Below are 26,994 nucleotides of genomic sequence, written 5' to 3'. Positions count from 1 at the left end.
AACACGTTGACGCCGGCGAGACCCATCGGCGGGTCTCGCGTGTCTGTTCCGAGGGGCGGCGGTGGGTCTCATATGTATTTCACAAAATAGGTAGTATAAAATAGGTTTATATTATTTTATCTCAATATTATCAGTAAGTAAGGCATACAATAGTAAAAACAACAATTCAATATTATATATATTGATATATATTATAAACTTAACATAATTATTTCCTTTCTTCGTGTAATTTTTTAGAACAAGTTAGGCAAAGTGTCGGCTGTCTCTTACAGCAATCACAATATATTGTTACTTTTTTGGCTCTTTTCAAAGAATACTCTCTACCTTTTATTCTACAAATACGTTTGTAATATTCTTTACACCGCCGTCTCGTTTTGCTCGCGGGCCCTTGGTACGAATGCAGAAAATGTGAATGTTTTTTGGACAGTGCTACGTTTTCACTTGGCATTTCTTCTCTATGGGGATTCATCATATTTAAAAGGTAATAAGTAACTTCTTGGCGAAATTTTAAAATTTTAATACTTTTAGTACCCCATTTTCTATGTACATACCACACATTTACGAGGCAAGTCCCACATATTAATTCCATTACAATTTTTTTGTACCATTTTATGGTTTTCTGCGCAAACAACTATAATAGGATGACATCTGATCGGATAGATCAATCCCCTTTTTAGCATCATTATAAAAAAAAATAGTGTCTGGCTTTAATTTACTATTTTCCCCCTGAACAATAACACACCTATGATTTTTGGAAGTAGCTAGCATACATACTAGCCTTTTGTCAGTCCATTTTAAGAATTTAACGTAACCTAACACTATTTTCGTCGTGCATGTTCCTTACGTGCGCCGTTATTCTCCGACGAACACGCATGACAATTCTTTCTTCCTGTACGGAATTGAAAAATTTTTTGATTCGCGCTATGAACGTTTCTTATAGAAAAATGTTCACAGAATTGCGTGCGATGCTCAGGATTCGCGTCAGACCTCTAGTTTTTGAGAAAAATCGAAAAGAGTACAAAGCTGGTCCCGTCAGCTTTACTTAACATTTATAGATACATACAAATTGATATTGCTAAACTATTGTATATCAATGTATTAGTTGAAACCCACGGAATTTATTGAACCCAACAGAAATCGTATAGCTTTTGTAATTTTGCTATAAATTGAGGTCAAAGTTGAAAAATTGCGGTCGTGTCGAACAGTCTAATGAGACCCAGCGCCGCCCCACGGAGAAAACCATGAATATCAGCGCCGGCGTCAACGTGTTAAAAAAATCATTTTTCGTACTTTCATGCTAAAACTATCGACCAATATGTACTTGTATACAGGTGATTAAAATTAAAGCGGTATCACGAAAGTAGACAAGTACATATGCAGTATCGTGGACGAAAGGCTTAAGAGATACCAGGGGAATCACAAACAATGTCGCGAGGAAGCCTAAGTGCCAACAGGCCCAACAATATATCGTCGGTCCTTCGATCAAATAGTTACGCGGAAAAGGCCTGCGTGACCCTGGCCACGAGCGGTTGCGGGACACGTGCGTGGTGGAGCTAAGAGAAGAGACAAAGGGATATTAACAGTCAAGGGGAATTAACAGTCAGTGTTAGTTGAGAAGTCAGAGGGTGCGAAATGCGTTGTCGAGAGAGTGTGGTCCGCGCGAGAGAGAGCGTGGAACCGTGGTGACGAAAGTTGCAAATTAACTATTTAGTTGTCTTAGTTATAGTACGTTATTGTATTTAGTTCACGTTAAACAACCATCGTTTCCTGTTTAACCAACACCTGTTTAATCCATTTTAAATAAACTAATTGTAGAAGATCCTACATATATGTAAACTCCCTAGGGAGTTCAAGGGCGATAGGGACTTTTTTTGTTTCACGGACAGCCATTTTGAGAGACGCTCATTTCTCAAACGGACAGACAGCAATTTTTGAGAGACGCTCATTTCCCAAACGGACGGACAGAGAGCAACATCAGAAATAGACAAGACCATAGTAGAAAGAGTAATTGTTTAAAACATTGAAGATTGACGGAGAAAGATCGGTAGCTCAGGACGTTGAAAATCGATTCTCGATTTTCAGGTAGACACTGCACAAAACTTGTTATGTATTTAATTATTACTGTTATTAATTGTTATTTACTCCTGTATTTTATTTCAGTATTTTCACAATAAACACGATTTTCAGACTTCAGAATCGATCCTCTGAATTACCACGTGATAACGATCTTACATATAAATATATAATTATACTTTTGTCTCAATAAAAGTAAACATTAACATCAAATCAATAACAAACATATTTGCACGTTTTAAGTAATCGCGAAAACAAAGTAGATATTAACCACTTTGATCATGGTGTGGTAGCTCCATATAATGTTTAATTATATCGGAATCATTTTTGTAATATTTACTATCTTGCACATATGTTGTAAATCTGCACACAAATTAATTTCCTGTGGTTTTATACTACATGTATTTTTTATTTATTTTTATTGTAATTTTACTATAACATAATTTTACTTATCATTTTACTATAATATTTACTATTTCTATATATGGAGATGTATCCTTGTTTTACTTATTATCAAACTGTCCTTCGCTATTTCAAAGTTTATAAAATAATTCAATAATTATTAAGACGATTTTCAGACATCACCATAAATGATATTGTCAATGATTACAAAGTGATGTTAATTCCAATTTTGAACTTCTACATTTTCAACATAATACATCGATAATTCGTCGCGATAAACGCTTCATTAAAAAAGCAATAAACAATAAGCAGTAAAATCATTATTTTAAAATTTCATTTTCACTTTACGATCGAGAAGAATTTTATTTTATACATTCTTTTAGTTGCAATTGAACATTAACTCCAATTTACTTCGCTTCTCAACAAATTAATTTCCCATTGGGGACTATTGCTTCATTTTCCAACATTTATTATTGTTTGCCATAAGGACGAATTAACCTGTCGAAACTTTTAACTCCTACTTAGTCAAATCGAATTCCTATGTAGGTGACAAACATGTCAATTTATCGATTATATATCGATCACAACGAGATTTGCTTCTCAGTGCGGTTAGATTGCTAAACCACGCTAAAGGTGCGTATGTATTACCACCATTTGTATTCGCGGTTACGTTATTTTCCATCATGCAAGATCAATTAACGACATGTATGGGATTGAAATGAGAAATTTACGTGGCCGAATACGAGGCGCGAGCGTTGTCCAAATAAATACGAGAACTAAATAAAAGGAGGATTTGGTAACACTAAGCAAAGTCCATTCTGTATCGTATCGTGAAGCTGAGAGCGTGTTGGCAACTTTGTAATGACAAAATTGCTTTTTCTTCAAGATTTTCTGAGTGTTTATATTTATAGAAATATAACACGCGTATGCGTCGAAAGCAGCCTTAAACCTAAATCACATGAATTTTTGTGTACATACAGTTTCAATCGATTAATGTACGTGAAATGCCATGCATTCTTACATCCCAATGTATGGACATGATATGAATAAAAGAAATTTTAACGAACGATAACAGTATCAGAAAATAGTACATATGTTAAATAACATTAGAATTAAACAATGTTAATTAACTGTATGACGACTGACAATAATGTGGTCTGCGAATTCGATATGCATCGGAAGAGAAAGAAATTATTTCTCATTGGTGGAAAACACAATGCAGTGGAAATACATACATAATTCTAATTGGTTTCTAACTTCAGGGCAGAGAACTTGCTGGTGATGATCGTGGGAGAATTCATCATTGAACTCCCAACTACCTGCGAGCTCGCGAACGCCCTTTTCCCGAGCCCGTAACGGTTGTTTTTCGAAAAATGATAGCCACTTTGACGGATTTTCAAGCATAGAAAGAAGACTGAAAAGGAAACACCCAGCAGATCTCACAAAGGATATAATCTAACAAACACGAAGATGGTACCCCGCTGGGGGTAGCCACCCACATGATAATCAAGCAGCTAAAAAATTCTACCAAATGTTCAAATTGGACAAATTCTGAATGCAAAGTATTAAATAAAAAAAAAAAAAAAACTGACGGATCTGGCACCGGTTAACTGAAAATTTGGCAAGGCATTACTCTACTCGCAATAAGATATTTTCAAATACGCAGGATTAATTCGAAAATAATTAACCTTGACGTCTAGATTCGTGTGCGATTACCCAGAATAAAACACTTAAGAGGATCTATTAAACCTTTAAAAATATTTAACTTTACACGAGCGATGCGATTTCGTTGTGACGACATTCATTACTCAGTATAGGTGAAAATACAGGTTTTGTTAGTTTGCTATGCCCCTCTGCTTTGGTCTACTAGATTGGCGGAGATCGCTGTACTGTGGTCGCTCAATATTCAGCCTGCCGCCGTATCACGCCGGGCTAATATAACTGCGACCTCCGCAGAAGGTGGGATACATTGCATACGAGACGGTACAGCCGGTGCTTCTCTATAACTGCCTATGAAAAGAAGACTACCGGAATGTCTACTCAGTACTCAGCAGAGCCAAGGTTCAGTCTGGGGACGAGCTTTTATATTCTTGGAATCTGATCCGTACCGGCACTCACACGATCGTCATACAAGACCGTGATACGGAAGCTTCGACCTAGACCCCTCCCTGCAACGGAAGCTCCGATCTAGACCCCTCCCTGGAACGGAAGCACCGACCTAGACCCCTCCCTACAACGGAAGCATTGGAACCTCGCACTTCGGAAAGGTGATTGACGCCCTATTTCCTCCGGGGAACCCACTGGATGGCGATTTTGTATTATACTGTTACACGCACGATTACTTCCAAAGGTCTGGATATTCCTGTGGTTGGGGATAAGTCTCTTGTCTACCAGAAAATGTTTAGTCGGTTTATCAGGCTTCATTGCATAGCGCGTCTTGTGCGTATAATCTACAACATGTCCGTGATGGCAACTTAAACTATTCTGTAAGCCTGCATTTATTTAAACAACATTCTTTGTTACAACATGAGAGTATAGAATACTGTAAAAGGTTAAAAAATAGTATAGTTCATATTCTTTGCCCACAATGGCAAGACTGGAGAAAGTGGCATTAAATGTAAAAGTTTAACAAGTCGATCCCGGTGCTATGGTTAGCGGACAATTTGTAGAACGTATTTTTCGATATTAAGAGCCTTACTTCCACAACGTGAGTTTTCACGACTGTAATTTAACACAACGTGACGTCAGATGAAAAGATTTTTTCAAGGAAATGAAAGATGAAAATAATTTTCATTCTATTTATGCTAAAAATTATGAAATAATTCCTATTTTATTTATATTTCGTTCGCACGCGTATGCAACAACGGTTAAAATTACTCATAATCATTAATCATTAATTTTTACCAGACACCATATTAAATATATTGCAACCTTTTTGAAGGCGGCGCAAAATACCATACAATGCTCCTGGAACGCCATACTATAAAATTTCAACTCGTTTATATTTATACTATTCAAATTCTGATAAATTTATATTTAATTGCATTAAATTCCAATATTTTATAGCACAAAATCAACAAGAGCATATTAGCAGTGGTCAAATTGAAAGACGCCGCTTGTATCCGTATTCATACAAATCACGCTCAATGTATTAATACTGTGCAAGCTAATTTATGTACAGACTGTGAGAAAATTATATGTTGCGACCTCCATAGTGTGAAGCTTCGGTTTGGTGCAGATTCATAAAAAGAATTTGCCACGAAAGTTATTTCGAGCTTGAAGATCAAGGCCAATTTTTCTTTATTCTATCGTACTGTATTCGTCTCTATTCATTATTCGATTCCATTGGTTATTGCATTGACATTATTTACAATATGTTCGTATTTCGCAGTGAAATAGAAAGTAAATAGCGTGATATGAACGAGGAAACAGGAGATTATTTCTTAGTACATGAAATAACCGACCCTAAATAGAATGAAACTAACTAATTTCATGATTTCAAAATGTTACAAAATTACTTATTCCACGAAGAAACTTTTGTAGCAAAAGTTAAATGGTGTTGAGGACATTAACTCCATATTTGATTTAGCACCAAACAAAATTCTCAATAAACTGCATGACGAACGAGCACTTGCAGAAATGTAAGGATTATGAGGACTTCTTTCGCAAAGAAGCAACTAAGGTCTATTTCCTACGACCAATGTAATGTAAGGGCGCAGGTTAAACCAACTTTCAGCGATCAGTCTATCTACAGAAATGAAGAAAGTACAACTGCAGAATCAATGTCGTAAAGCAACTGTTCAATTCCATCGCGTCCGGTAATGAGTTTGTAGAGAAACGATGAAAGGTACAATGAAATAGCGAAATCGGTAAATAATACGTATTTTGCGATAAAAATAGTTAAGAAAGAAGAAATTGAAAAAATGTTGCAAACAGAATCCCATCGTAATCTAGTCGCTTGGTTCAATTATGAAGAAGTTAATCTGTTTTAAACAGTGTCCGAATGTTAATTGAAGCCACCCTGGAATTTTTCAATTCTAAAATTTTTAAATTTCTAAATATTTAAATTTTATATTTTCTAAAAATTTTAAAATTGCAAAATTTTGTAAAATTTTGATATCAGGATATGTTACTCGTAATTAAATTGTGAATAATTACCTCTTTTTCGTTAAATACAATATTGTTGCGAGCCTTTGACAGTCACATTGTAGAGCGCCAAGGCCAACGTGCGTCGCGACAGACTGGGAATAAGACGACCGGTCCATAGCAATATCGATTTAATATTCGAGGATAGAGGTCACTTCTAGAACTTCGAACCGTGCGAACATTTTTTGATCTTGTATTATATTATATAAACGAGTATTCTGTAAGCGTATTCTGTCAAATCGTGCCACAGGCATGCAACAATATGTTAAATTATATTATGCTATATATTGTACAATTAATTATGTATATATGAGATATGTTTACAAATATTTAGTAAAAGTATCATGTTTTCTAAATATTTAATTTTTACTATCTATAATTTTAATCACCAATTTAAAAAAATGAATTTTTTTTCGTAATATAAATAAATAAAAAATAATACAAAGTGTAATTCCTCAAATTAGAACAGTTTGGCGTTTGTTATGAATCAAATTCTAAAATAAAAATTTTTAAGGAACAGAGACGGTGTACAAGAAAAAATTTTCACACATGAACTTTGACTTTTGTTATAATCGATTTAAAAAATAAATAAAATTTAGTCACTTTGATTTTGTGAATTATCTAAATTTTGATCTGTAAAGTATCCATAATTATTTTTATAATTCTAATTTTACAAAAATTCTATTTTGTTTTCCTGGATAATTTCGATATTTTTTATATTTCAGAATAATTTAGATTATTTAACGTATTCTTTTAATTAATAAAAAAATTAATTTCTTAACAATGAAATCTCTTTGTATTTAGCTACTAATATCTTGAAAAATGTAATATACTATACGAAGAAATAGGAAAAGACTCGTCTGTTTTTACTGTAAGAGGAGTCTTTAATATTTACAGCAAATACTTAAATATATGTCTCTTTAGACAAATATAACTAACATAACAAAATAAGCTAGGTGTTTAATTTTTAAGGTGAACTCGTACAATCGTTCCGCCCTTTTCGATTTTGATGATATTTGAATATACTGTAAAACCCAACATTTTGAACAATTTGTTGCTATACGTTTCCGAGATATTTAAAAAAACTGCAGGTACCACTACAGTGTATTTTTGCCTATAGTTGTGCGTCAGAATTGGTGGTCGCTTATTTTCGGTTCATAAACGAGAGGCAGCGTACACAACGTACATATGCGAGGCTGTAAGAAATGTTTATTTACTTTACACGTTGATTGCTACGACACCCGTATTCGGGTGTCAGCAAAGTTTCTGGTCACTCATATTCAGGTGTCGCTTATTTGACTACTTGCAAAGGATCGTCGTATATCGGAGGATTGCCGATAATAATAAAACTGTTGAATTGTTATAAAAGTAATACGAAAATGGTTTATTAAACAAATTATTTAGAACGTAAAACTTTAAAGCATGTTATACATAGCTGAGGTTGGTCGGGACAATTTGGACAATAAGTTGTTGTTTTCTTGAAATTCTTTTGTGCCTTTGTTCGGTCCATTCGACGTCTTTTATCTGCATAACATAGTTTGCATGCGCGTCTAATGCTTCTTCCGGAATCATTTTTCCGAACGGCGATATTATACTGACTCCGTCGAAGACAAGGATTTTTTGTATTTTCAGACAACCCTAATAATTTTGCAACTAATAATTGTCTAAATATTCTAATATTTATATTCTTCCTTGTTGCAATTTTGTAAACCATCAAAGCGTTTACAACAGAAATTTCCAGAAGTAGTCGAATGCCAAGTTTTCTGTACCATTTGATTCCTTTTCTTTTCCTAATTGTGGTGGCATAAGAAACCATCTGGTCGAAATAATCTATACCACACTTTCCTTCATTGTATTCAGCAACAGCTAGTGGTTTTAATGTTGCGAATAAACGAAACGAGAGATCATTCTTGAGACTACCGCTTGAACGACTCGCATTACTAAAATATCGATGGGAGCACCTAGCAGAGAACGCTTGGTACTGCTGCACGCGTGGCCTGACGGAGATTTCTTTGAAAACACGCGTGGCAGTCAACGTGCTAATAATGAGTATTATCAATGTATTGGGTTTGAGTATAGCTTTTAAATCGCAAGCAATGTTTGCGTGAGATAATAACAAATTAATTACAAGAATAATATGTGAATGAATATCTCACACAAGCGTTGCTGGCGGCTTCGCAGTGACTGGATTGGAACATCTAGCTCATACCTAGACCCCAATACATTGATGATATCTTTAATTGAGTCGTAAGTTGTAACAAGCATGGGGTCAGTAAGCTCGCCTAACCCTCGTTTATAAACAGAAGATACTGAAACAGAAGGCAACCAGTGTTGACGGATACGCTGCCACAGACACACAGCTATAGCCACAATTCACTGTAGTACTACCGGCAGTCTTTTGCGAATATTTTAGAAACTTAGGTCGACCGACGGTTACATATATAGAAAAAAGTTATTCAACATATTGAGCTTTACAATATATTCAAATATCATCGAAACCAGAGAGGATGAAACTGTTGTACAAATTCTACATCTTTTAAAAGTGAATCGAACGTATATATTTAAATTCATGGGGATAAAAGTAAACATGTCTGTTTCTTTTTTTTTATGAGTCTCGACCGAGCGAGTTGGACGTGTTTGTAAACTGAACATCGTTTCGTTTCAGTTTGTGTGGTTTAATATACAAGTATTTGTGAAATAGTTGTTTGGTCTAATACGAATCAATTACATTAGGACAACAACGAATGAAATCCTCAACTACAAGTAACACATGACTACAACAAATAACACAAAAACATGGATGCTGCTGACTACAAAAACGTTGAATTGGACAAATCAACGAATCCAACGAAAACTGTAAAAGTAAATGTACCTCTAACGTATGCAGCGGTTTCGCAGACTGTCTTATCCCCTAACCAAGGAACAAATAATTGTTATAGATGCAATCGATAGTGTTTCTATTAAGGAATATACTACTAACAATAGCAATGATTAAAGTAATTTCTCCAATGATATCAAATTTGCTTCTGGATGCTCGAATGATAAGATTTGTATATATACCTTGCCAACCAATAACTCGTGGAAAAAGTTATAGACTCTAATATAAACATCAACATTGGCATTCATCTGCTCCGTACTCGACCACTTATTTGAAAGACTTACAAGGGAACCTGAGGTGACTAATATAAACAAATTTTGCTGAAATTCTCCACAAGTGTTCATTGCAACGATAGAACAGTTGATTGAACAAACAACCACTTTAACTGATTACTTGGTGAGATACTATTCAATAGTTTACTAACAAGGTTCGACAACTCGAAAATTAAAAGGAATTTGGAACTTTGTACAAATGTAGTAATGAAGGAACAATTTCTTTTTCTGCTGAAAAGAGGTCTTAGGGATGAAAACATTCTCCCAAAGAATTTGACTTTTCATATCATCGTACATATTTAAGAAATTACATAAGATATAACGAGAGATAGTTACATTAAAAGTTGTAGTGTTTTTTATGGTCTATATTGTGGATATGAGAAATTTTCCCATCTATTTTTGACAATATTAACTGCACTCTGCTTACTCAAATATTAATCAAAGAAAGCTGCTCTGTTAATATTATAAAATTCATTAAACACCTAATATTTGTAAGAAATATTTTGACTATTAGAGGACTATAGTAAGACCGATATGAAAAGGTCTACCATAGGCGGAGTACTAAGTCCTTTATTATATGATTTTTATTATATCAAAATTATGAAAAACATTCCTAGGAACGTTCAGATTTTAGAATTTGCAGATGACATTGCTGTTTACTGCAGCACCACTTCTATTGACGAAAGTAAGACACAAAAGTTACTCGAAAATTCGGTTAAGATTGCCAAATCTAATCTCAGATGTATCGGGCTCAATCTAGCGCCTCAAAAAATAATGTTCTTCTATCTTAATAACAGATACGCACTACCTGGTAAAATTGAAATTAAAGTAATTATTGGGAATAGGAGTAAACTCGTCAATTTCAATGACCTTACAATATGTTATCAAGATAAACATCTGGAACAACTTTTTCTTGTACATATAACCGCCACTCTACGCCATTGTTTTCAAGATATTCCCCAAAAGCTTCAATTAAATGCAGGTTGTAGTTACATTTCATTTTGGAGTAAGCACTACATTTTTATATAACCTAACCTAAGCTTAACTCATTGATGAAAAAGATAACCTCCCTTAGTATTATATAAATAAAAAGGAAAGTCAAATGATTAAGCCGTGATTGTACCAGAGAGGGGCGAGGGGAATGTCAAGCAGCACAGTTGGCAGCATTTGTCGCGACAACATTGAGCGGCAAAATCATTCCGCTATTTCATACTTTTTTCCATATTTTATCTGTCATAGATATATTTCTATAATCTTTATGATTGTTTTATCTTATCTTATCTTATCATAAAATCGGCTAACACTGCGCCTCAGTTATCAAAGATTCGATATCAAAATAATCCTTCGTATTCGTCGTTACTATCTACTTGCAGACTTGTTAAAATACCAACCATAATAAAAGAAGGTAGAGCAACAAAAAAAAAGAGTTCTGTCGCTTAGTTGCTATATGGCTTATTTCATGCAAATCTATGACTTTGGTTCATTCTTTGTCGCTTTATTGTCACTTGTTTTACCGCCCTTGTCGCTTGGCGCTCGCCGTTCTCTGCACAATCGCTGTCTTGTAGGCTTGCCTGGAGTAATATCCGGTTGCCATTAGGCGGCAGCTAATGTCAGCGTGAAACAATTTTCAATGAATCTATTGATATATGGAATGTCATTGAAAAATTGTTTACAGATGAAAAATTTACAAAATAAATAGTTAAATAATACTTATATGTAGTATTAATCATAAATTGTTTTATAACCTAAAAACTAAAGCTTATATGTATAGGAAAAATTTGTTCAGAATGTTGACCTTGACAGCATCATTTCAAGGTTACTGAAATCCTAGTAATTGCCAGAATTGAAAATCTGTCATTATCAAATCGAATAAATCTGTTAAGTTCAAGAGAATCAATTTTAAAGATGAAGATTTTATGCGGAAGAAGTACTTCAGCTTCTAAATATTATGAAATTCCTTTCCGGTATTCTCATGGAAGCCACACCTAAAACTTTGATGTTAATCCTTAAGCTCTTAAGGACGTTATAAAGCTTACTATAGAATATAATTGCGTTGTATACTGCAAACAAATATCTAATGCTAAAGGCGTATCGTATTCAATTTTCTGCAATAAAATTGGCAATAGAATGTAGCATAAGCACGCCTACAAATATCTTGTTAAGTGCCGCGAATCTCGTCTCTTTTCATGATAAAACTAATTTTCCTTGCCAAAAATAGCTCTTCAAATGTAATTCTCTCGAAAACTTAATTTCAAATAAAATTTGGTTTAAGAAGAATGTAATAGATCTCGTTGGTTTACTAGAAAGCCAAAGCGCGAGAAAATCCTTTAAACGAAAACTTTCTCAATATAGTAGAGCCACGACAGGATTCAGTGCCTAACGAAAAACATCACATTTTTACTTTCGACTACAATATCAATTAATTAATATTCTACTTTGCAATGTTAATTTCGGCGAGAAGTTAAGTGATTCCTCCGAAATTAATGTTCTACTAACATGTTCCATTAATTTTAATTTTTCGAATACTGTTGTAATTTATATAAAATAGAAAATAAATAAAATAGAAAACAAAAATTGTTGTTCACAATCGAATGTCTGGCAAAAAATTTGCTTAGATATAAAGGTATCAATTTTTACAGCAGAGCTTAGTACCATTCATCGAGCTTCAGATATTACCAAATTATGCGATAGGGGGAATTTTCTCACTGACTCCTCAAGTGTAATTAAATCAATACAGGAAACAACTTTTTGTTGTAGCATCAATATCCAACTTATTGAGATGAAAAATAAATATGCTACATTTGTAGCAATAATAATCAGAACTTTATTAATTTCAGGGAGATTTTGTTAATTTGTCAACAAATGTCACTCTAATCACTATAACTTAGACGCGCCATTAACTAGAGTTAATTCCGTTACGTATAATGCTTGTCAATACGATGCAGAATCTTAAGTTCTGAATCATATCATCTGGCAATAAAAGACAGCAAAATATAAACGTAGACTATTACTAAGGCGCAAGGTCTATTCTTAGACGCAAGGTCTGTTCTTCCACTTTGTATTAATTCTTTATTATGTGGTTCTGATATCGTAGGTCTGAGATTTATTTATAATTTATGTTGTAATGTTCTGTAAGAATCTAATTACATTTAAATAAGTAATAATGAATTGCAAAGTTTTTTATTTTAACTATCCTCCTATAAGTTGGAAATTATGTATCATGACATTATGCAAACTCTGTGCGAGCATATCATATATGCTATATAAATTATACCTCATTTCAAGTAACTAATAAATAAATATCTAGTTTTATTGAATCTTTGAAATAACTTTGTATGTATGTATGCACATAGAAACATGAAATAGTTATTTTATTGATGAATTTCAAAATGCTATTTTATACTTCATAATTCTTGAATCATGTTTATATTAAAATAATTTAAATATTAATAATTAATTCTTTTAAATATAGAACGATGTAATTACTTTACTGTGACTTTTACATTTTAAAAAATTGTTATAGTTGTTTTTAGGATGTTTTTAGAAACTGAGTTCATATAGTGCAACATGTTATATATCAAATTTTACATTACATTGTAAAAGACTTAATGCTACAAATACAAAAATAAACAAGAGAAAATTAAAATTTGAAAGTGATATTAACTATGAAAATTTGTTCTCCTTTTTCATATTTTAATTTAATCTAATACCTTAATAAGTTATAATAACACTCGTGTTGATTGATTGAAGAATATATGTTGACATATTATCTTTATATTTTAGAAAATTTTATCGGAACAACAAACGAAATACGTATACGTACAGAGGTTGGGCAAAATAATGGAAAGACCTCTTATATGTCACATGTGTGTAATACGTATTATGACATATAAGAGTGATGTTCTTATTATTTTGCCTGACTCCTGTAATTTGTTATGAGAGTACTAGAGTATCAACATGTAATACTGTATTAACATTCTGAATCTGATTATCTGAATTGAAATGTTTTTATTGTTAATTAGTTTCTATCTTGTGTATATAGCATCCTTCAAATTTTTAATAATATTATTTACACGTGTTTGAAAAGTCCTATTTTTATTTTAGACGGACATAGAAATATTTAAAAATTTTCACTCTTATAGAGTGTCACGTCCCGCGCCCCGCACGATCCGTAGCGCGAAAGTAAAATTGGTAATTTCTTTCAAATCAAGGTAATTTAAAACGTTTATTTGAAACCGTGTTTACAGTATTTGAAGTAAAAGACAGTTAAAGCCGTTAAAAGCTATAACTTGTGAAAACTTATCTAACCATGTTTTTATATTTACCTAATTATGTTTTTATAACGATATTAAGACAATTTAAATTGTAAACAAAGTCGGTAGTTGAACAAACGTTGGGGATCTTCCCAAACATTTTCAAAAGACCCCGACGTTTTTTCATCTCCGACAAATATAAATAAATGAAGCGACTCAGAGAAGTCAGTGAGAATATGTACCGTTCGTTATTTGAGTAAGAATATTCACCGTTCGTTTATCGAATAAGAAGAATAATAATTACCATTCGTCTATCGAGTAATTACCGTTCGTCAACCGAATAATTACCATTCGAAGAGTTAGTTATCATTTTGTCTATCAAAGAGTAAGTTATCATTTTGTCTATCGAAGAGTTAGTTATCATTCTATCAGCCGAAGAATCATCATTTTGTCAACCGAAGAATTACCATTTTGTCATCCGAAGAATTTTATATCCGTCAGTCTGTCAGTCAATTGTCAATATCGAAATCGAATAAGATTTGAATAAATCATTACATATTGTTAATTTACTTTTCGAACAATTTTAATCCTCTCCCGTGCCATAATTCCCGCACATAGCAGGTTAGCCGAAAGTGGAGCTCATTGCCAGTTGCATTAAACGTCAGTTAATGCTACCTTCTCGTCAGCAACTAAATAGAACGTAACGTAATAGAGTATAAAAATTCTATTGAATTTTAGTGCATTTTAGACACGTTCAAAATTTTAATAATTATAAAGTTGCACATTTCACAAGATGATACATGTAGTTCGTTATTAATTGAAAAAATGTCTAATTCAAAACTGCTGAAACATGCAACGAAGTGTCTTTTTGTTATGACCAGTTTCTGTAATTTTGTAAATCGAAGTAAATGTATATCTTCACACACACACACTTCTTCAGATAAGCTTCCTTGCTACCAATGTCACATCGACAATAAGCAAATATCTGAGTCCCAAAACCACGTTATATTAAGCCCATTTTTCTTTTAAATAAAATTTATTGTGTTTCCTATACCAAATTTTTCACTCTTTCCGGTGATAAAAATGTTTCCGTTCTAGGTCGTCTAATTTTAAATATAATAGTGTAAAGATGATATTAAGTCCATATTTTGTTACAAGGGTTATATAACTTTGATTTGTTCTCAAAATTAAAATATTGTAACTTAGTACACTCTGGTTCTGGAGGCTGAATATGTATTCATATATGGTTTGAATTTTTTCATGTATTATATGTATAATTTTATGTGCTAGACTAGATTGACCGCGTAGTAGTGATACATGTATGTGAATATGAGTGTATGGAAGTATGTGAGTGCGCGGCGCCTCGAAAACAAAGGAAAATAAACTGTTCAGTCAACAGTCTGGTGGTATAGAAGAAGGTGAGACGCGTGTAAATGCGTATCGATGAATATCTTTGAAATCCTTTATCAAATAAATATATAACTATTCTGAAATAAATTCTACGTGTAAATTTAGTGTTCCTATGCCAATATTTCGGCAATTAAAATTCTCAACAATAATATATATAATGTTAATGCAAATGCTAGAGCCAAATCCTTGTATTACAACTTTCTTATCATTTACAATGTTTTAAATCTTTTGTTAATTCTTAAAAAGTGTTTGCTTCAAAAATTATTTATAATTTGCGAAAAAGGTATTGTATAATTTAAAATAATTAATTATGAGATAACAGATGTTATTCTAAAAATTCTCCCAAACAATTTTTCAATAAACTCGTTTCATATTACTTACCACTTTGCTTTTAGTATTTTAACCAATTTATTTCCATATCTGATTTCCTGTCTTCTCATTGCTCATTCTAAATCGTTTCATATATGTTCTATAACATTTTATTCACAAATATGCTCATCGAAATATTTCTAAAAAGTTTACGAACCACGAGAAACTACAAACATACAGTGCCGTAAAAAAACTTTTGGAAGACTTGTTTCTGCATAACACCATTTAAAAATATTTCTTAAAAACATAATAAATTATGTATATACGTATTTATATAAAATATGTCACTATCGTAGATGACGCACCACTTTCGCACAACACTGTCTATTATTAAATTGTCAACAACCATGCATGTATAATTTACCATTTACGAATGTTTCTATGCTACACAACGCCTCACGTTTTCCGTATTCGAATCTGTACTCGATTCGTTGCGAAACAATCGCATACTTCCCCTAACGTAAATGGTTGCGTTTCATGTCATGCACAATGAGCAAATTTCATGCTCTGTTTCGTCCGAACAGCGGTATGCCACGAAAATAATTCGAGCAGCTTCGCGTGAATAAAAAAAGAGAAGCGATTGATTATTTAAAAACTATGATTGCTTTCGTAAAATGTCCTGTAAAATCATTGTTCAGAAGATAAACATTCTTTACGCGAATAATCATGTGAAAAAAGAAAGATGACAGGTACACTATGCAGCATACATATTTGGAATAATTTGTACACTTCTAAATTATTCTAAATATATAAAATACATTTCAAATGAAATTCTAATTTGATTTTGCCCTCTAATCTCACCTCAAACTGCTGGACATAGTTAGTATTGTGGTTCACGAAAGTATTTGAACACTTGCCACCGAAAGCTTTTACATATGTGTACTGCACATTCATTCTATCTCGAAACGTCGAAATATATCGAAAAATATGAATGGTGCGAAAACACGTATCTCGATAACGAATAATACGAAAGAAACATCTGAATAATAAAAAAGGCAGGTTCCTATTTAAAAATTTTAATGATCTCCATAGGACGTTTTAAAGTCGTCAGAAGATCAATAGACAAGAATATAGTGTATTTCCCTCGATATCATACGATTTTCTTCAGACATTTTTTCGTACCATTCATATTATTTGGGTTATTCGAGCATTTCAAGTTAAACTGGACATACTATACATTCTGCGTCTTATATAAAATATTTTGAAATTTCATTAGCACTGTAATGAGACACGACTATCATGATTATATTGATCAAATTTGAAACCAATGCGATACTATATGTCGGAGATGAAAGATGATCTTTCTTTTGGAATGTTGGGGAAGACCCCCAATACTTTAGTCCAGACTTCTATTACAGCTACAATTAAATAATAAAACCGAGAAATTGTTGTAATGTTCTAATCCGAGTATGGGTGCCCCAGGTTTATGACAATGGGCTTGGGCTCGAACTGACATAATGGGTCATTGAACGTAGCCACGGTCACGGGAGGGACGTGTACCTAATAGAGGTACGGAATAATTATATAGGTCTCCTTAAAAACAAAGATTGTCCCGAGAGGTATGGAGAGGAGTATATAAGGGCAGTTCCACTTGGACTGCAGGTCAGTTCATTCGGATAAGTTCTACTTGTACATCGAGTCACACCAGGATCGTGCATCACCTCTCACACGTCATCCCGTTGGCCGTGAATTCGTTATCGAACCTAAACTCATTGTCATTGACATCTCATTTGTCCGATCGCCGCTATTACTTGTTAACTCTTGTAATAATCACATCTGTATCAATAAAGATCAGCTAGAATACATAACCACGATGGCCATTTCGAGTGAAGATTCGTCAAACGCCCAAAATTCCAACGCCAACCCGACATATATATAGAAGTTTTTTTATTTAATACTTTATATTCACAATTTGTCCAATTTGGACATTTGGTAGAATTTTTTAGCTGTTTGATTATCATGTGGGTGGCTACCCCCAGCGGGGTCCATCTTTATGTTTGTTAGGTTATGTCCTTTGTGAATATATAGAAGTGACAAAATATTTGTGACTGCATGTATATAATATGTATATATAATAGGTGTTAAAAACGTAAGAATGATCTTTCTGAATATCGAAACTTTTTATAACTTCATAAATAATTGACCGTTTGGATAGTTTTATGATCCTTTTATTTGCGCAAATTATGTTGCATCAACTGCTCATGGTTTTATGATCTTTGCGAAATGAACAAAATATTTTATAACTTCCATATACATTTTCGGATTTGTTTCAATTTACCCATGCAACAATGATAGTCATGCCTTGCAGTGCTAATGAAACATCAAAATATTTCGCATCAGATGTATAATATATTTATAAAAGTTTCTACAAGTATTTGAATACATTCGTAAGTCGCTTGCAGATATTCGCAAAAACTTGATATTAATGGTATTGGTTGATATTAACACGTTGACTGCCATGGGGGTCACCGGTGACCGGCACTCGATTTGGCCATAGCGCTGTGGGGGCCATCGGTGACCGGCGACGCAGCAAATATTAAAAGTACATAGCACGATTGTTTGAAAAAAGGACAATCCTAATAATTGTCTACAACGCCGTGGGGGTCACCGGTGACCCTCACCACGAAAAATGCTTCAAACATGATTTTATAACTCATTTTATTCGCTGCAAATAATATTTCAACGTAATATGCATCGCATAATGAAAAGTTCACGTCGGCGCCTTGGACAAATCATGGAAAATTCATCTGGCAGTCAACGTGTTAATAAAAAGGTAATATACAAGGTGGTTGGTAACTGGTGGAACATGCGGAAAGGGGGTGATCCTACGCGAAAAAAGAAGTCGAAAATATAGAATAAAAATTTTTCGTTTGAGGCTTTGTTTTCGAGAAAACAGACTTTGAATTTATCTTTGAATTTATTTATAATCTCCTTTTATTTATGGAGCCATATTAAATCAATTGTCTATTCTGAAGAAATCGAAAGTTGCAAGCAATTGAAAGAAAAGATTATTGTAGCCTTTCATACTTTAAAACAATCGAATACGTTAGAAAGTGTTCATAGAAATTTAATTAGAAGAGCAGAACTATGTGTTCGGCAGAATGGGCAACATTTTCAGCAATTTTTGTAATAATAAACTTTATGATTACTTCATATTATTTTATTATGTATTTCTAATCTTCCGTTACGGCAAAAACAAACTTAAACTGCGATAATATCCATCGAGACAATGATCTACAGTGAGATCCGTTATAACGAGACGCGATAAAGTGCACGCGTACCGAGCGAAAATTCAAAGCCGATTTTCTCGAAAACAAAGCCTCAAACGAAAAATTTTTATTCTATATTTTCGACTTCTTTTTTCGCGTAGAATCACTCCCTTTCCGCTTGTACCACCAGTTACCAACCACCCTGTATAATTGGTGGTGGCTAAAAATTGAGCGTCTAGAGACACCTCAGTTCGCATACTTCATATGTGTTTGTTCGGTTTTGAAATGTTAAACTGATTAAAGTGTTTTGCTATCTTTCTAGCGACATTTCAAAAGTTCATATAGATTTTGTGCAGAGTGAGCTGCTTAATAGAGGTAAATGTGTAATTTCAGCGATGCAGTTATATTCTTTCTTTGAGCTTAAAGGTAGAACATTTGATCTCACAGTTATGACAAGAGATAAGCAGTTAACGCTAAAGAAACGTTCTTCGATCATAATTTTGAAAATATAGCAGAAATATCAATTTTCTTATTTGCACCAGGTATCCAAATATTTATGCGCGGTAGTGTAGATGAAATGTGAATCTAACAGATCGCAAATAAAAAAAAATGGATATAGATAGAAAAAGAAGAAAATGATTAGCATGTAGCATTACCTTGGCAGGCGTCTCTGTAGTGCTGAGATTTTGACGGCGGTGGAGGTGCGTTCGAGTATTCTATGGATGAGCCGAAAAAAAGGAAAGTAATAATTAGCCGCACTACGATTACCATGAAACAATTATCACTCAGCATTGTGAGTTCACTGTGAACATTGAATGCTGACTTGGGTTAATGGATTGCACTCTTGCTCGGCATTAATCGATATTGGTATCCCAGAACAAATCACGTTTCCAACGAAGTATTTAACAGGAAACACATTTCAACATTCAGATTATATTTTCAAAATAGTTCTATTAATATTCAACATTTGTCACCTGCGTCGAGAGGTGTCCGGGTACGCGTCTATTACAGAATCAAGACCAACCGAAAAAAGTTCGAGCGGGATATCGGTATCTGCAGAGTATACCCATAGTGTTTAGGTTCCCGAATGTTTCAGGATTCCAAAACTCGACTCGGATATAAACATGAATGAACATCACAACTTCGAATTGGCTCGGCCAAAATTGGATAGAATCGATTCGAGAACCCCACAAGATCCAACTATTAAGAAGAGATGGAAAGAAATATTCTGCATACTGAGGCTATAAAACGTTTGATTTTTTGTATCGAGTCTCTAGCGGACAGTTTCAGTTTTTCTTTCTTTTTTTTTTAGTTTATTTTTGTAATAAAATTTGTATTAAATTTTGTATTAAATACTTTTATATTCTAGTTTTATACTTTATTCTTCATGTATAGTTATTAAAGTATTTTGTAATTAATTTAAAATTATTATCAAAGTAACAATAATCCTTCAAAATTGTAAATATAATATTTATTCATATAGATATATTCTTTATTTCATCCCTTTTTAATATATACGTAGCTGAATCTATCAGGCTCTCGAACCGATTCCGTCCAACTTTCGCCGAGTCGATGCAAAGTTACATTGCACCTTCATGCTCGTATCCGAGTCGATCCTCGGGATCCTAAAACTTTCGAGTACACTGAGGTATATTGAGATCCCACCTGAACTTCTCTTGGCTGGCCCATTCCTAAATTCAAGAGCCCGATATTCGGGTCGATCCGCACACATCTGGCGTCGGTTAATTCTTCGATTTTTAATTTCTTTTAATCATTATTAATTATTAATATATTCTTTAGATTCTATGCGTATTTTTTCCTTAAATTATTACAATCTGCGAACGAGAGGAAGATGTTTTGGGAATTTGATATTTTTTTTATCGTGTTTCTATGATGCACTAGATTTGCATTTTTAACTATAAACCTGTAGAAGTTATGTTATAAGATTTTATACTCATTTTAAATTATCTAAACAATATTTCAAACGATACAAATTACATCCTTCTTAAAATTATTCGTAGTAATTTAAAAAATTGGATAAAAACTATTAAAATTAATAATCGAAGATTAAAAATTAGGAATAAAAAGCATTTAGAGAGAAAATATTACTATCTAAGTATCAATTACTTCTCCTAATTGATTATTTGGTAAACAACAAAATAAATTATTCTTTTTGAAATGTTTATTACAATAAATGAAAAATTTTTGAATATTTCTTCATTTAAATTATTCCAAACTTTATATTGTACATTCAATTATTTATATTAACTATTTATATTTGCAACTAAAGCGTATTAAAAAAAGTTCTAAGAACTTGAATGATGATAAAAACAAAAGCATTTTAAAATCCAACAAATATGTTGCTTCTTCCCAAAGGAAATAATGTAATTGTTTTGCTATTTCTATCATAATATAAATAAAATGGGGAATTTCGCACGAAAGATAATTTAGCTAACAAGAGAAATATTTTCAATTAAGCATAAAACACATGGTCATAGGCCCAAATATATAAATATGAAACTGGGAGTAATTTTAGCAGTTATGAATGTTCAGACCTTCGAAAGTGACAGTTGGTCGAGCAGTGTAGATGGGAATTGGTGACCACCATGAAGTGGCTTTTTGTGGAACGGTCGGCGATAGTGGCGGAGGAAGTGGTTGATATCTAAACCTCGGCCTGTGTTTAGCAGGATCAAACGGTTGACTGGTAAAACCATCTGATTGTTTCAAAATTGACGATGGACCTTTTGACAAGGTGCGTACTTGGTTCACCACTTTACCTCTATCATTGATCTGTGTCTTTGTGGAAGCGGAATTCGTCCTACTTTTCGAGGAAACATATCTGGCAGCGAGGTTGGGTGGCGAGGACAACGAGCGCATGTTATCTCGTCGACTGGGATACCTATGTGCTATCCATTGACCAGCTAGATAAGGGGCGATATCTCTCAGCTCGTGCATATTCGGCGACGAGGTGAACATTTCGCCCAGGATCGAAGTTTTTTGAGTAGCAAACTCTTCGAACTTTTTTCTCATACGTCCAACAGACTTTCTCGCCTCCAGCTCGTCAGTCTCTGCCTTCCTAGCATTAGTCACAGTAGAAGTTGTAGCTGAATCCTTCAATTCAGCTGTCTTACTGATAACATCGATGTGAGGCATAGACAAGTCCTCTCGTCTCAAAGGAACACGTGGAATCGGCGGAGATTCGCCTCTGCGGCGAGCTCTTCCTCTGCGAGGCTCGTACCTTCGACGTAACCAGGCTACGTCCGCAAACTCATGAGGCTTCACTTTACCTTCGTCCACCTTCCTCAGAAGACATCTGGCCAGTTCAGGATCGCTCTGAAATCTTTTTGGTACTGGAACCGTCCTGACTGTATTTCCACGAAGATCTTCGGCACTCTCAAATCTGGCTTTCAAACGTCTCACCGTACCATTTTTCACTAGCTTTAAATAGGCGCGCCAATATTTTCCCGGGTCTGGTGAGGAACTACGCAACCAGATGCTCTCGAGACTGCAGGATGAATTCGATCGCATGGTTGCACGACACGGACTAATGCTCTGAGGCCTATCATGTTCACGGTCGCATGAACAAGAGCGGAACGAGGGTCGCCTGTCCACTTCCCTATCAGGGCTGCTTTCTTTTTCTTTAGTAACAAATGCTTTTGGGGAAATAGAACGTGTTCTGCACCTTGACGAAGACAAGGTGCTATATTTTGCCGACTCCGTTTCACCGAATAATTCTTTCAAATCTGCAAAACTTTGAGAAGAAGACAATCTCCCTGATTTCAATTTTGATTTTGATCTCGTTTGCTCCGCTTTTCTACGATCTTGATCGGTTTCTATTTTATCAACGTTTTCGAAGAATTCGATCTTCGCTGGAACATCTTGGGACTCTATATTTCGTTGAATAACCGTTCTTACGGACGTTTCAGAACTTTCCGTCATACTGTCTCTTTCACTGCCAGAATTTTGGGCTGAAATTTTGGCCTGAGTAGTCGTATGAGGTATAGCAATCGTTAGAAGAGGAGGCTTTCTAGACCATTCTTCCAAAACATTTTCCACTCGCTGTCTATCAGATGGACTCTTGCTGTTTGGGGTTAGGACCAATAGGAAGTCGCTTTCTTTGATCCCCAAGTCTGTTCTCGATGAATCTTCAACACTTGACGGCTCCAGAGAATAACAGCTTCTAGGTGATGTGCTGGTTACGCTAGATGTAGCCGCAGAACGAGTCGCTTTTGGCATCTTCTTAGCCGCTAATGCAGCGGCTATGCTGCCTCGAGTTTCACGGGGAGCCAATGGAAGAGACAGAACTGACAAAACTTCTTTTCCAAGTGTCACAGACAATCTCTTTTTCTCTAACTCACTCATAGATGGAGGGATTCTGAATAGAGTTTTATCAGATTCAAATTTTTCTGTACTTTTTCCTTGGCTAATAGAATCACTTCTCTTCAACTTCAATTCTGGACGATCCGTAAACGATTTCTGATCCCTTGGAGATATATCCGATGTGATCATAGAGTGACATCGTACATGAAGACCTTTCCCATCATCTCGAACATCAGGCGCTTCGACTTGAGGTGGAACGACAATTTCATATTTTGATAAAGAATCGTGTTTTTCAGTTTCTCCTATTTTCTCTTGGCGTTGTTCCGTGATTTCAGGATTCATTTTTGAAGATGTCGAAGATGTAAACCTTTGCAAATTATCGCTACCGTAAATTTCGTTTAGCTGTTTCTTCAAGGTAGCTACTTGTTCAATAGACAAACTGCTCCAAAATTTTTTACTGCCACCAAGATTTCTTTGTAAGAATGGATGATCTGTATGATCCAAGGATTTCTCGTTCTGAGAGCTATTCGCTTTCTTCTGCATTGTACTCGCCACGTTTAGTACAGAAGTGCCTCGCCAAAGTGGTTTATACGTATCTTTTCTCGAGGAGATTTCTTTTCTTCTAGAATATTCTAGGTCACTCTCTTCAGTTTGGAGCTTGTTGAAATGTTGAATAATATTTTCAACAGATCGTTCTTTACACCTTAAGCTGCAGTCACCGTGCCATTTAAACTTACTGATATCTTTGGTGCTGAACAACAAGTCTTTGTTCCTCTGAACAGCCTTCAGCTTTCCATACAGAGCACTGAACTCGACTTCAGCTCTTTCGTGCGACCTTACCTTCTTCCATCTATCATAATCTATAATTTCTTCGTTTTTCATCCTTGGTCGTAAGTCGTTGGTAGAAAAAGTCCTCTCCAATTCGCCCAATCTTTCAAGACTCGAATAGAAATCGTGCAGTTCCTTGTACCTTTTCGATCTCCTTCTGTCGTGTAACCTTTCCAGTACATATTGATGATACTCTTCATGACCAATTGGTGACGTGTACAGAGAATTCGTGCTTCTACTCAATGATAAATTAGAGCCAAACTTAGGTCGGATTTCTTGCAGTTCTTCAGTTTCTCCAGCACTTTTGGTTGTAATCTTCCTCGTGATCATTGTGTTAGGAATTTCTGATTTTTCTTGCTTCAACGTACGAATGCGTCTACAGGCTGGTGATCTAATTGGAGATGGTGAAGAAGTTCGTGAAGATGAGTGTTTCGATCCTGAACGTTCTGGCAGAGTCTTCAAAGGCGGCTCACTTGAACTCCTTTCCTTCAAACGCTCTTTCGCCGAGTCCGGACTTCGATTACGTAAAATACTCGATGATCCAAAGTCTTCGATACCTAGAAGACTGTCAAACTTGCTCACTTTATGAAATACAGATCTTCCAGGCCAACTGACACCGTATGGGCTTGAACTCCTAGAAGAGATACTCTCACGTTCCCAGTTTTTGAATTTTGAATCTGATACTGGACGCTTGTGAGCTAAGTAAATATTCAAAGCTTTTAATGAAGGTTCTGATTTGCTACCCTCTCTGATGTTTTCTTGGTATATCCTCGCTCGTTCACTAACACTGTATCTCTTGAAAGAGACATTTTCACTTGAAACAGCTGAAGGAACTGATTTTAAAAAGAGATTCTGGAAAAATGTATCAGAACATGCTACTTCGTGATGTCTCTTAATTTTTTCTACAGCTAACACGGGTGATTGTTTACTCAGTGTCGATGGCGGATTCTGTTTAATATTAGGCTCCTCGTTTTCGATATTAGTTTTATCAATACTCTCATTTTTTGAATCTGACTTTTGTCCAGTTGTTACTTTTTTCGTCCTCGCAGTAACTTCGTTCTTGTCCTTCTTCGACTTCTTTGCTTCAAGTTTCTTTTTAGTCGAGTCAGGATTAATTTTTATGGTCTCTGGCTTTTGTGTAGGAAACTTGACGATGGTATGAGGTCTTAGTCTCTTCTTTGTATATGACTCGCTAATTGCATCAGAAGAGGACGTAAACTTCCTGCTGGAACCTATTTTATCATGCTGTTTGACTATTGTCCTCGGTTTCCTGGTGTCTGTCAATACCGATCTACGCACAACTGATGGAGAAGATGTGGCTGAAGAAGACTTCAAAGCAAACGTTGATTTTGCCGTTGAAGTTGAGTCTACTGGGTTTCTTAACATCTCCTGTCCCTTAGAAGACACAGTAACTATTACTTTCAAAGATTTGTCTTGCGGACTTTTCTGCTTTGCATTATTTAAAGCTGCAGAATACATCGTTGTGGAACTTTTGACAACAGCTCCTGATGGCAATACCGTCGTGCGAACATCTTTGCTACTTTTGTCTCTATATTTCTGCAAATGCTTCCTATTTTCTATAGAAGATAAATCAACCGGTGACCTGGCGAGTCTTTTAGAAGATTCTTCCTGCTCTTTTCTTGTTAACCTCCCTCTAACATTAGTTTTCTTAAGATAAGATATAGAATTACCGATTTCATTCATAGATGGCAACTTCTTCGATTTTGTTTGGGAAGGAACTAGATATTTCGAAGTGATCTTCGAAGAAGAGGATGATTTATGTTCAAGTCCACGTTTCAAGTCAGGTTTCACTGAATATCCGTAACCAGTTTTCCACGAAGAAGAAGTATCCACGCAAACGCGAGATCGACTTCTGTCGGCCGCGAAACTTTCCACCGCAGCTGTGTCGAGTAAACTTTGTGACAACCACGAGTCCGAGTTCTTTTTGTTCAATGGAATGGACACTGAAGTAGAAACTTTAGACCGAGGCGAGATCGAGCTATTAGAGGACGTTCGAAATAAAGTGGAAGTTGAAAGACTTTTTCGACTCTGCTTCAACCTGTCGAGATTGCTGCAAAACCGTTCTTTCAGTGATTTAACCTTGGACCCGTCTTCTGTAAAACATTGCTTGTGTCTTGATTTAAAAGATTGCGTGTTATCCATGGTTTGATGTTTGACATTTGATGCAGTTGATGCATACAGTTTCAATGTTTTGCTGTTTCTAGAAGATTGTCTTCGAGGTGGAGAAGGAGGTCCTGTGACCGCATTTGAGAGTGTTCTACTACCTAGTTGTGGATTGGTCAAACTGTCGTCTCTGTGACACTTTGATTTTGCGATAGTCGATCGAACGTCCATTTTCTTGCTCATTCCACTCTCACTGGAGGATAATCTTTCGTGTCGCGACAAAGCGGTTGATGATGAAGCAGGTGTGGTAGCAGAGATACTTTTTCGGTGAACACGGATCCGTGTCAAAGTGGGCGAGATCAGAAAATACTCGATCCCCATGTCGTCTGTGGACAAAGTGTTGATTGTTTGCTTTGATCGCGTGTTCGTTTCGCAAATTGTGTGCCGCTCGTGGAACCCTCTCACCAAAAATTTTGAAGAAAAGAGTCTCTTTAAAGCTGGTGATGTTGCGTTTGTTCTATTTAGTTTCATTTTTTTTTTTTTTATTATTTTGTTTTATTAGATATTAATCCGGCGCAGTGTGAACATCAGAAAAGTCTTCTCAGGTGATGGTACTGCTTGTGCATCGTATTGCGGAGAAAATTAAATCACAAACCAATATCGATAGATACCGAGAAGAGGCGGTGCGGTGAATAACCTAAAGAACTACT

At 34.9% G+C, this 26,994-nt stretch overlaps 1 protein-coding gene across 1 annotated transcript in view; it reads right to left on the bottom strand.

The window, feature by feature from the left end:
• The window catches only part of LOC122577337, a 345,413-nt gene that overhangs the window by 47,669 nt on the left and 270,750 nt on the right, over positions 1-26,994 (bottom strand). Inside the window, exons 21-22 of the mRNA XM_043748626.1 lie at positions 21,568-26,670; positions 19,669-19,728 (exon numbers count right to left, since the gene is read on the bottom strand). Of these exons, the coding sequence (XP_043604561.1) occupies positions 19,669-19,728; positions 21,568-26,670 (5,163 nt within the window). The remainder of the gene's footprint in view (positions 1-19,668; positions 19,729-21,567; positions 26,671-26,994) is intronic.

The sequence above is a fragment of the Bombus pyrosoma genome, linkage group LG18, assembly GCF_014825855.1.
Source record: "Bombus pyrosoma isolate SC7728 linkage group LG18, ASM1482585v1, whole genome shotgun sequence".
NCBI lineage: Eukaryota > Metazoa > Arthropoda > Insecta > Hymenoptera > Apidae > Bombus > Bombus pyrosoma.
This window is presented reverse-complemented; position numbering and strand designations above follow the sequence as displayed.